The 12,280-nt window shown below is 39.3% G+C and overlaps 1 protein-coding gene across 2 annotated transcripts in view; it reads right to left on the minus strand.

Annotated features, from left to right (window-relative positions):
* Window positions 1-3,687: 3,687 nt before the first annotated feature.
* Window positions 3,688-12,280, minus strand: part of dbpa (D site albumin promoter binding protein a) — a 40,021-nt gene continuing 31,428 nt past the window's right edge. For both annotated transcript variants that reach the window (XM_049602873.1, XM_049602872.1), the window contains 2 exons: window positions 8,783-9,036; window positions 3,688-5,893 (listed from right to left, as the gene is read on the minus strand). In XM_049602873.1, coding sequence (XP_049458830.1) covers window positions 5,678-5,893; window positions 8,783-9,036 — 470 coding nt within the window. In that variant the 3' untranslated portion in view covers window positions 3,688-5,677. The remainder of the gene's footprint in view (window positions 5,894-8,782; window positions 9,037-12,280) is intronic.

Raw genomic sequence — 12,280 nt, forward strand, 5'->3', positions numbered from 1 at the left:
GTTTAGTACAGTCTCTGTGGATGGTGCAGACAGCAAAAGTTGTTTATGGGAATCAAAAGGGAATTTAGGTGAGGATCAAATCACAGCTTGCCCCTGAAAAAAAAACAAAACAAGCTGTTGCATGAAATGACTGAAAAGAAATTTGTATTATCAACAACAACAGCAAATATAATACTAGAAACTATGGCTGTAGGTAACAAGAACTTTAGTTGTTTTTTTGTTTTGTTCTTTTCAATTAAGGTTTAGTCGCCATTTGTAAATAAAGACACAACAGCTCCAGATTAACCGTTCACTAAACCCCTCCCCCAAAGAGTGATTGTCCAATCATATCTTAGTGACCATAACTTGGCTTTGGATTTCTTAGCGATATTCTGCACTTAAAGGGTTTAAAAGGTTGCATCTTCATTTTAAATACCTTCCAAAACCAAAAACATAAAAGTCTGCTCTTGCATAAGCTACCAATATAAGCATACATGGCTAACTCGATAAACAAGTAGCATATTGTTACTACTAAGGCCAAGAGTGAACATATTATTAGTTAACTACATTATCATGTTGGGTAATGGTTACTTTCAGTAGAGCCTCATTTTGGTATTGACCAGTCCACTGTGTAGAAGTCACAACAGCCCTGAATACTACCAACTGCTATGTAAGTTTAAGCTAACGTTAGAAACATTAAAGTCATTAGCAGAAAGTGTTTTCTTTGGATAATGTTATCTTAACTGATCAAATCTGCAAGCGACCGTTAGCATTTGCCTGCATCATTAAACAGCATGCAACATTTGCATGATGTAATGTACATGGCCATCAAATGCATAACAATCTGTAACACATTCTCTCTCCTAACAAATAGAGCAGTTTGGTCAGTGGCTCTATGCTTACATCTAGTGATGGCCAAATGAAGCCTCATGAAGCATTTTCTTTATTTTATGAACCCACTAGATGGTTCTCTTGGTTTATAAAAGGGAGGCTCAAAGAATGGTAATTCATCTTTTGTTGAAAAAAGCGCCATCTAGTGGGCTTATAAAGTAAAGAAAATGCTTCATGAGGCTTCATTTGGCCATCACTACTTACATCTAGGTACCCCTTCAGTGTCAGTATTGGATATATCAGTTTACACCAGGTCCCCAGGAACACTGCTTAGCCTTGCAGCCATTTTTTTCCAGTGGTGACCTGCAGTATTGCAGTGAAAAATTCCTCTGTGGCCCAAAAAGTATTTTTCTCATAGACCACCATTATAAAGGAGACATCTAAAAAACTGTTGACACGACCCCTTGAACTGCAAACATTTGCGTCCATCATGACTCTTTCTATTATGAATTTTTGATTTGATTTGATTTTTGGTTTTACAATTGTTTAACTTTCCTGAAGCCGAGAAAAGCGACTAGGAAATATGTGACATCATCACAATGTAGAATCTATGAGCCAAGTGGGAACTCGCAGACAGGGCTGGTGGGAGAAACATCACTGGGCATACTCTATGGGCAACACATCATGGAAGTAAACCCAGAAACTAAAAACTCATTTTGGTGTATATATGCACCAGGTGAGCAACTCCATTGGAAGGAAGAGGCAACATCTTGGCATCCAGTATCTAGATATTTTTAGAAAACTATGGTTTTCACCCATTACATGCATATATAGTGTCTTTTCAAAATAAACTTTTGGTTTCATACAGGACACAAACAGCAGTCTCCTGGGTGAAAATCCTGTGATTGTTTTTTGACCCACCAATTCACTCAACCTCCTCCCTACGAGGACTTTTTCACTCTTTAGGCAATGTCAGTCACTCTGAGCAGGGTATGAAATTAAGAAAATATTTTGGGGGCAATTTTGGCCCCCATGGTTTAAAAAATGGGGGCATTTTCAAAATGTTTGGGGGCCATCAAAAAATTGTAATTATGTTCTAACAATAAGCACATGAAAAGCAAAACCAACTAAGATAGTGTCTTCACTCTTCAGTAGAAACTACTATAAATGAAATAAATAATGGGTTACAACCATTACAAAGTTATGGTTGCAAAATATCACTCAGATTTCCTATAATTCAACCAGTTTAAATGTGATGATTTACCCATTAATCTACTGATAGCAGTACTAATGTTTCACCACATTACAGTTCCTTTTACTGTTAAAAAGGCCAAATTACTATAAATTCCTTAGATGCAATCCTGGAAGTAAGTTAATTTGAAATTTAACATTCATTCTACCTTAATTTTTCATTAATTTGTCACTGTGTAGACACAGATCACCCAAGAAATGGTTAATTTATACTTATGGTACAGCAAAGCCCCCTCCCCTTCTCTGTCAGATTACTCTCACGTAATCAGTGCAATCTCGTTGACTATGTCTGGAAAATGAGTTGTAGACGTGGCGTAAATTAATTCAATGAAAATAAAATTATACTTTAATGTCAGATTGTAATACTGTTAAAAATATAAATACATATAGTTGTTTCGAAAACTTGGGGGCAATTTTGGGCCCCGGAACATGGCTTTTGGGGGCATTCTTGGATAAATTGCGGGCCAATGGCCCGTGGCCCTTGCTAATTTCTGACAATGACTCTGAGTAATATTGCTGCAGATGGGTTTATATTGGAGTCTGTTGAAAGCCTGGTGCATTTCACACAGATGGCCACTGACCAAGCTGCTTAAGAATCCAGGCATTTCTTGCGCACACAAAATCTACACACCAAATCACAATGTTTATTTACCATAACTTCTGGGTAGAAATCCTTGCATCATGTTCATTAAAATTAAACAGTACTTAGTATTTAAACAGTATTTAGAATATTTTCACTGCTTTACCTTGCTGTCAGACAATCTTTTCCAATGGGTAACTGAAGCTGTTATATCAAAGCCACCAGACTCCACTGACAAAAATGGTCATTGTATGTTACAGAACACTGAGTTGCTGGTATATTGTTTAGCTTCTGTGCCAGTAAATTTGGTTTATCAAAGATAATTACAAAACATCAAAGATATGGCCGAAAATGACAACAGAAATCAAAAAGTTTGCTGATTTTATAGATCTCCACAATTTTAACCAATTGCCAGTTTTGTACCCAGTTACTGTTGTTAGCACACTGTCATGATGTTCTGTCTACATAACTGGAAAGAACCACATACTAAATTTTAGGTCATAAATAGCAGCCTATGAACAGTAGGATGGTATTCAACAAAGCCTTAATGTTAGTTAGCTAGTTAACTAACAGCTGCTGCTAGTGTCGTAGTAATTTCAGCTGGCAAAATCAACAGTTCAATGACAAAAAATGAGAAGCTGCTTTTGTCCACCCGTGTCTAAAATTAGGACCCACTGTTTGAAAAAATTACCATGAATTTTGATTTTGTGTCCAAAGTCTCAATTTACTGTGAACAAGTGAAGACAAGTATGAGCAGAGTTGTTAGTAAGCTAGATAAAGCTAATAAACTGTGCCACTGTTACCATAGTAAAATAGACACATTAAGTTCAAGGATAAAAAGGCTTGACGGGCATAGCAGTAATTAAGAGGGGGCGGGGCTTAGCAAACGGTCAGTTGTTCTGAGGAAAAAGTTGTTCATCCCATAATGAGTTAGTAATATACCAGGGTACAACAGAATTAAAATGATAAAACCAACAGCTTTGAAAGGATATACAACAAGAAAAATAAAATATAATTCCCCCCAGAAAAACAAACCAAACCACAAATTTTGTGATCCAAAGACTTTTTTGTGTTTTTTTTAATACGTGTATTTAATACCTCAGACAAAAACACCTGAGAAATAAACTGACAAAATGATTCCAATGGGATTTTCTGTAATATATTCAATTATGTATATTACAACTATAATCACATGATTCAAGCATATATCATATACATATATATATCTAGTGAGAGAATAGTTTAATATTCAATAATACAGTTGTATGGTACAGTAGCAGTAGGGTGCATTTCTCATTTCTCATTGGGTAAAGTTTGAAGGAGAGGTATAGACAAGTGTTCATGTGTAAATCTATATACGATTTATCGATACAATATGCAACAAAAGAAAGAAAAATTAAACTAAAAAGAAGGAATAAAAGACAAAGAAAGGGTATAGGCAGTTCAGTACTGTGTTTGAGATGGTGTAGGTGTGTGTGTGTGTGATTATGATTTTTGTCAGTGTGTGTGTGTGTGTGTGCGTCAGGTGAAGGATCAGATCAGATCAGCACCATAGAAGTCCATAACAACATCAACAACAACAATAAGGGTTAAAACCTGGGTGAGGTCTGTGTGTGTGTCCATGTGTGTGTCATGTGTCTGCATGCTGAAGGTTTCAGTCACTGTTCAATCTGGGCAAATCAACCCTAAACCAGTTAGTATTTCATTTTTGCACTTCCTGGACAAATCGAGGAATAAACAGAAAGACTGCAACCATGTTCTGTTACTGTTAACAAACTATCAATGTGAGTATATGCGCATGTTTGTGTGTGTGAGCGAGACACGTTCCCAAATCTAAATGCAAACCTGCCAGCGAAATTCTCCACCTTATTTATTTTCTAACATCTGCTCACATCCAGCTGTTCTGATGGCTATAATTACTTCCTGTTTTCCTCTGTTTTTCTCCTTCACCTTCAAAAATAAAAGCCCTGCGATTATTTCTAAGTCAGACACGGAATCAAATAGAAGATAACAAATCAAGTGCTTGAACAAGCCCACAAAGAAAACAAACGAACACAAAAATTTCTTAAAACTATACAATTTTTGTTTCACCATCTTCCTCCTACTGCCTCCTTCCCCGCACCGAAAACAATCATTACTAAGATACCCCACCTCGTCTTGCACCATGTGAAATACCTGATTCAACCGTGATACATTCTCTGTTATGCCTCTGCCTCCAACTAACCAGCTCAGTGAAATTGAAAATAGATTATCTGTTGTTTAGCGATAAACAGCTGGGAGGAAAAGCGTTTTGTGTGGCCCCATGACTGTCCAGCTAACAGCCCCTTCCCACCCCATATATAAAATATACAAAAGATTATCTCCAAAATCCTCCTCCTGGCTATCTCTGCTAATAGAAAAATATACAATAATCCTATGTCAAAATCTCTTTGCGTTATGGACGAAAACCCTGCACCTCCTCCTCCACTTCTTCCTCTTTGCTGGACTAGTCTTGCCTTCCTGCCCACTTCAAAAATATACATGTTTTTTTATCCTATTTATAGAAAAATCTTACACATCTGACCTCTCCTGGCTTGTATCCGTGCCTTGAGCTTAAAAAGTGAGATTTCACTGGCATAATGTGAATTCAACACCCTGTTTGAACTGGCCGGAGCAGCGGCCGGGACGCACTACCTGCAAAAATGCCATGCGACATCGGGCGTAAGCACAGCACCGAGGGTGATGTAAAGCTGCCGAGGTGACACACGGTGATACAGTACATTGAGTGGATTCAGCAAAGCAGCATGTACAAAGAGAGTCAAACTGGTAAAAGATGGCGTCACTGTGCTTTCCTGCCGTGACATCCTGAAGCACAGCGTGCGCACACTTTTTCGTGTTTGCGCCCGGTGTCGCACAGCGCTTACTGCAGATCTACGTCGGCCTCCCCCCTCGCCACTTCAACTAAAGTGCTGCTGTTGTTGGGTTTGCCTTGTACCCTTTTCTCATTTCCTCCTCCCCTCCCGCCCCTTTCGCCTTCGTCTTCTTCCTTCCGCCGCCTCACAAGTCTCCGTGTCGACTCTCGTACTTGTTGATGATGTTCCTGCAGCGGCCCAGCTCTTTCCTCATGTCAGCCACCTCCTGGCGAAGGGCAGCATTCTCCCGCTCCAGGAATGCAGCCCGCACAGAGATCTGGTTCTCCTTCAGCCGACGGGCGTCCCGCGAGCGCTTTGCCGCTTCGTTGTTCTTGACACGTCGGCTCCAGTACTTCTCGTCCTGTCATCGGCGCCGGTGTGGCATGTTGTGGTGTGTGGGGAGGAAGGTGGAGAGGGGAGAGAAAAAAAAAAGAAGAGAGCGTGGGATGAGTTATGAGGGTCAGATATGCGATGAAAGACAAAGGAAGAAGGGTAGGAGGAAAGGGAGCGACAATTGAACATTTGCAACTATGGAACACAAAAGCAATGATAATTTACTGGACTGCAAAGACAAATTTCGACACGATAGCCATGGAAAATACTAATTTCTGATTGTCTAACAGGCAGTTTTTATACACTTACTTTATACTTCATTTCAGTCTGGCTTCAGGCCTACCCATTGCACTATTTTCTACCATTTCTTTAGTTATTAAGTCTTAACTCTGGAAATCAAAAAACACTGCGCTGCCTTTTTTATTGATCCAACAAAGGCATCTGACCACTCTCTGCTTTTAATGTGACTTTTGCCTTTAGGTTTTGACTATGCTAGCTGCCTGTGGTTTCAGAATTCTCTCTCTGATAGGTTGCAGTTTATCAAGACAGGTCATTTTTTAGTCCTCCTTTCTATCTGTTACAAATGGAGTTCCCCAAGGTGCTGTCCTGGGACCATTTTATTAACATTTATATAAAAAGTATTATATCTGCATTGTACAATTCTAACTTCCACCTTTATGCAGATGACACAGACGTCAATTCCTACGCAGATTCTGTTCATGCTACCTCTCTAAATCTATGGCTTTCATTTAATCTCCTTCAAAAACAACTCCATAATTTGAAACTGGTCTTAAACCATGCAGAGAGCAAAGGGATGTTGTTTTTGAATGTGAGAAATGTTGACTACAGTAGTTCCTGAATTGGTTCAATTTCAAAGATAATTGTGCGAGTCTAGAAAGTCACAGTTTAATGACTTTCTAGACTCACACAACAATGTTCGCAGATGCCTGAAAGATAACAAGACACACACAAACACATATAAACAAAAAAAGCGTTCTATTAATCAAATGATTTGCATGTACACAAACAACCTCCACATCAGTTTTTAGTTGTTACTTGCTAAACTTACTGATATTCAATTATTTGCTAGTATTAATAATTCTTTATGAAAGGCAGTTCTTTCTGAATGCAGCTGCTCAGTCCTGCCCTGCTGAGCTGCTACGCTGAGAGAATAAATGCCCGGCAGCCTCACAAAAGTGTGCATCCTTGCTTTTTGGGGCATGAAAGAAATGTGTTGGCCAATGAGGGTCTCGTGAGAGGAAGACTGGAAACCACTGAGATTGTTGTGTTAAACTTTTGGACCTAGAGAGCAAAATAAGAGTCCAAATTGAGAGATCTTTATCTGACAGCCCAAATAGTGTATCCTCATAGGGCCTTGTGCAGGATCTGTTTACATCTGGCAAAGTTTAAGTTTCCCTCCAGGCATTTAATGATAGTGGTGAGTGAGTACATCAATATACGTATCTGCAACTGTTCTACCAACTGTATTATCTGTATACATATTCATACTGGGAGGAGCTCAAACCAAACATGGGCCAAATAGCATGAACACTTCTACCAGCATGGAAGCATCAGTATCGCATCTGTCAACCTATTTTTATCTGCTCAAGTCATGGAAATAGGGTAAATATTGGAAAAGTTATGAAAAAGGTTTGAAAATTCATTGGTAAAAATGTGTGGTAACTCAAGTTTAAAAACCTGATTTTCACAGGAGGGGGTCTTTAACATCATTCCTCAGCCACATCATTATCCCTCTGCAACATTTTTTAAATGTTTCCTGGGGCTACCAGCACTCTGAGATTAGTTTTTTAATCAGTTAATGAAAAAATGTAATTCTCCTTAATGTTGCGATCCTGAAATAACTTTCATCTTTCGATCGTGGCCATATTTTCCAACTCTTCAGTAGAGGGTTGGTATTAAACAAAGAGCTGAATCTGAAATCTCATTTATGAGGGGCTGCAGAGCAATCCCAGCTTCATCTTTAACTTTGGTCAGAGATAATTTTTCCAAACAACCTGCGTACAAATGATTTATAAAACCTTCAATGACTGAGCACGAGGTGTGCGCCTTCATCTCTCCATAAATAACCAACGCCTCAGGAGCTGCAGCTGCTCTGCACTCAACTATGAAAGCCATTGATCAGAGCTTCTCTTATTGTGCAATAAACTGAGGACATAATATTTTAAGGACTCTCGTCAGGAGGCATCAATTACAAGTGGGCATTGTGCTTCTTTAGTTTTTCCACATCAATACAGGAGCTGTCAAAGAGTTGTGGCGTTTGTTGTGATGAAGTTCAGCTGTGACTGGTTTTGTTTTGTGTGTATTTATTACAGATAAAAACATCAATAAATTTCTGTCTACAACTGAGTACAAAAATCCTTATTTTCTGCAAGAGCTGTGAGAGTTTTTCACCCTGTTTTTAACAGATATCCATTAATTTCAACACTTAATAGGAAATGAGAGTATGTATGTTTAAAAAAAATAAAAATGAGGCATGCTACTGCTGAATGTATAACAAAAAAATGAAATGTGATATTATAAAATACCCAATACAAGTTGAAAACTGGAAACAAGTTGAAATATTCTTGCTTTACTGGCAGATTTTATCGACTAAAATTGCAGACAAAAATATCCTGAAACCACATTTCTGCAGCTTTGAGACAAAAGCTTCTGAAAACTGCAAAATAAAGTGCTATAAAAGTGCTACAAAAGTTTTAAGCTTAATTTAAAGCAAATATATACCCACTCACTGGCCATCAAAAACATTTGTCCTTTATACAAAATGTTTGTGTCATTTTAAGAAAATATATTTCTAGCCTGTCAGAAGCTGTTTGCATGCTTGCATTTTTGGGGAAAAACACATTACTGAACAAAAACTGGTATGTGGGACAGCAAAGAATTGTGGGAGATGTAGTACCTTCTGCTCATTGGGGACCAGCATCTTGCGGGCCTTCTTGATCATCGGCTGAGGTTTCAGCTCCTCGTCGGAGAAGCGGTGCCGCCGTGGGTCAAACGCCTCCTGGCCTGGCACGCTAGACAGCGCCAGGTCCGCTGGGTCAGGGTCAAAGTTCACCATGATGTCGCTGTTGCCGTTGGCGGCCGCCGGAGGTCCAGAGGGTCCCGGAGGGCAAGTAGAGGTGGGTGACTGGTCCTGAGGCACCGCCTGACCACCTGGGAGGGAGAAAGAGAGGATGACTCAGTATATTATAATGACAATTACATTATTTGAAACTTATATTATATATACAGCATATATGACATATTTGTTTTTCTTGCATCACAATAACTTAAATCTGGAAACAAATCAACCTCAGTACACTCTTCCTTTTTTCTGCAGTGGTGTCTTTCTAGATACGACCACTAGGAGCTGCCAAAGATTTTCAAAGGCTTAAGCTGTATTTGAGCTCACGGAGCTTTGCTCGACAGTGCCAGATGTGGAGGCTGAGATTTACAAATAACTGCAAAGCTGCTGTTGATTGTCAAAAGGCAGAAGGTCAGTGGAAGGTCAGAGGTCAAGCTCAGCTACAGACACTGGAAGTGGGAATCATTTAGGTCGAGTTTGGTTTGAACTTGAAACAGGCTCCCTGGTCTGCTGCTTATTCTGATGGCTCTATGCACGGTACTTTGTTAATATTGGCAATTTATGATAGTCATTTCAATAACACGGCTCATAAATTACAAGAGAAGACAGGGGAGAGGGCAAGAGAGAAGCAAACGAGGGTAATTGTCTATACATTTCCAGCAAAGTGTAATATGCTCGATGGTCCGTTCAGATGCAATCAACACAGAGTCAGCAGGACTTGCTTCATTACTCATTTAGCTGTTCACTCATTATCATCTAGTTCTATCTGCAGATTAGAGCCCATCTGCTCTCACTGAGGACGGTCACATGTTAAAGAGCAGCAGCAGAGCTAAAGGATAAAAGCTAACATGCTAAAGATGACCACAACACGGTCCTCAGTGGAGGTTTGAGCTTGAACTCTAGACATAAACATGACTGATGAATGTGTTTCAGCTACCAGTGGAGAAAAACATGGTGACTGTAGTATTATGGTGTCATAGTTTTTCTATTATACAAGGATTATCGATATTAGCAGTCTTTAAAAAGTATAACATTTAAATTGAAATAAATTTTCTTTACACAGTTACTGTCTGTGTTCAGTTATTTTGTAATAAGTGTCTCCATTTTCCCTGCATTTGAATCCCTCTGGAACCAGCTCCCATAGTAAAATGAACATCAGCTATTAACTGATTTCAACCAATGGAAATGCTCAGGGTTTTTTGGCACAATTTTAAAATCTGACTTTTCAAGCGTTTAACATCAGTTTATGCACATTCATACCTCACCTTCCAAATTCACTATATTCATATTAATTTTAATTATTATTTAGCCATTGTCCATAGTGTTTTAGCAGTTTGGTTTTAATGTCCAATACTAAATATTTTCTGAGAGACATAGGTGCAGATTTCAGGAGGGATGCAGTTTATGCATGCTATAAACTGAGGCAGAAAATGCACATATTGGTGCATTAAAATGTAGAAGAATACAGAAATTAAGTGCTATATGCTTAAAATTTTCTGACAGAGGACCCCCAAACCCCCCATTTCATATGTGTGATGTACACAGTTTTATCCAGAGAGCAGTGAGCCAAAAAAGAGGCCCACTGAGATGAGTTGACCATAAAGAGGATTACCCTATAGACAGCTGACAATATGTTCAAATTTAAATCAAAATGGGTGTGTGTGTGTGTGTGTGGGGGGGGGGGGGGGGGTGTAATAGTTTCTTGCATGTGGAATAACAAGCAGACGCTGTAAGTCTTCGTATTCTCAAATCTCAGCTTCACTCTGCTGTTTCCCCACAGCAGCCACAGTGACGCTGACTCACCAGCAGGTGATGGTATCGAGCTGGAGACGCTGAGCAGGGCAGCGGGTTCACATCAAGCTGGATTTACAACAAGCAGGAAAGATCAGGATTTTGTTTAACCCTTTGTGCGGCTTCGTATGAGAAAAATCAGGTCTTACCACTGAAAACAGAAACTGAAAGACCGTCTTTGAACCACAACAAGGAAATGACAGAAAATCTGATCAGAAGTCAGATCTCTTGTGTCTATTTTACATTTGATAAAGCTCTGTTGAAAGACTGCAGATAATGTCGGTAGCTTGGTGGTGTGGCGGTCGATTTTTTTTTTTTTTTTTTTCCCTGATTCGATTCCAGCAGGCTTGCTGGCATGATTTCACATGTGTGTGTTGAATAATCAATGTAATGGAATGAAATCAAATCAAATAAAGTAGAGCAGGAATTTAAAAAAAACATGACGTTGTTGATGTTGAGTCAAGTGATTCTTGGATGCTGGTAGGAAATTGTGTGGCAGTGAATGTTAAACTCCTCTTGGATGCTTTTACCCTGCAGCTATTTTGCATTAGCACCGCTTTTCTTTTCTGAATGCAAAGAATAGAGCGTCTATTTTCGCCCATATCTCAACACCAGCTGCTTATCAGTCAATTATTTTCCATTTCTGATACCTGGAGAGAAAAAAACTTAATATTTCTGAATGTTTTCTCTCTTGAATACAAGTGTGAGTTGAGCAATCATCCAGCACCAGTCAGAACTGTACTGTGGCAGCATTTGTAAGACGCTTTTTTGGAGCTCCAGGCTCCGAGCCACGGATTATAAATAACTGCAGAGCTGGTGACCAATATCTACTAAAACAGTAGTGGAAAGAGCTCAGATACTTGAGCAAAATTAAAAAGAAAAGAGTAGTGTTTACGTAATATGACTTAAGTTATTTTTAGCAACAGAGAGCCGAGATCCAAAATCCCTCTCATTAACAGTAGATTCTAAAGATTCAGAATTAATTTTGTTTTACTATAAAGAAGCTCTGGTATAAAATTACAGACACAAATAAAATGTCCTCTGCCATCAGACTTTCTGCAACACAAGCATTTTGTAAACCTGGAGATGTCAGTCGGAGCAGCACAACTGATTTGATACTTGACTGCTGCTGTGAGCTGTCAGTCATTTTATTATGTGCCTCAACCACAATACCACAACTGGATCCTCTGCAGGCTCTGAGAAATCAGGCTGAGGCTCCATGGTAGGCAGGGGGTGGGATGGGACCATCTGAGAGGGGAAGTACATGGTCGGGCCGCCCCCCCCCCCTCTCCAAAATCCAGCTGAAAACACTTGACTACACACTGAGGGAGCAGTGCCACTACAAGAGTGGAAACTTCTGAGTATATAAACTTTGAGAACGGTGGTTTTCAAGTTCAAACACAAGTCAAATTCTGAGATAAAATCATCTGAAGACGGTGTTTACATCCAGTCATAAGAAGTAGGAAAAAGCTTCTCATTTCTATGCAGGGATTTTGATCTGCTTATGAAACCAACATTCTCCTACACTTTTACACGATCTGT

This window comes from Epinephelus fuscoguttatus, linkage group LG17, assembly GCF_011397635.1.
Source record: "Epinephelus fuscoguttatus linkage group LG17, E.fuscoguttatus.final_Chr_v1".
Classification (NCBI taxonomy): domain Eukaryota; kingdom Metazoa; phylum Chordata; class Actinopteri; order Perciformes; family Serranidae; genus Epinephelus; species Epinephelus fuscoguttatus.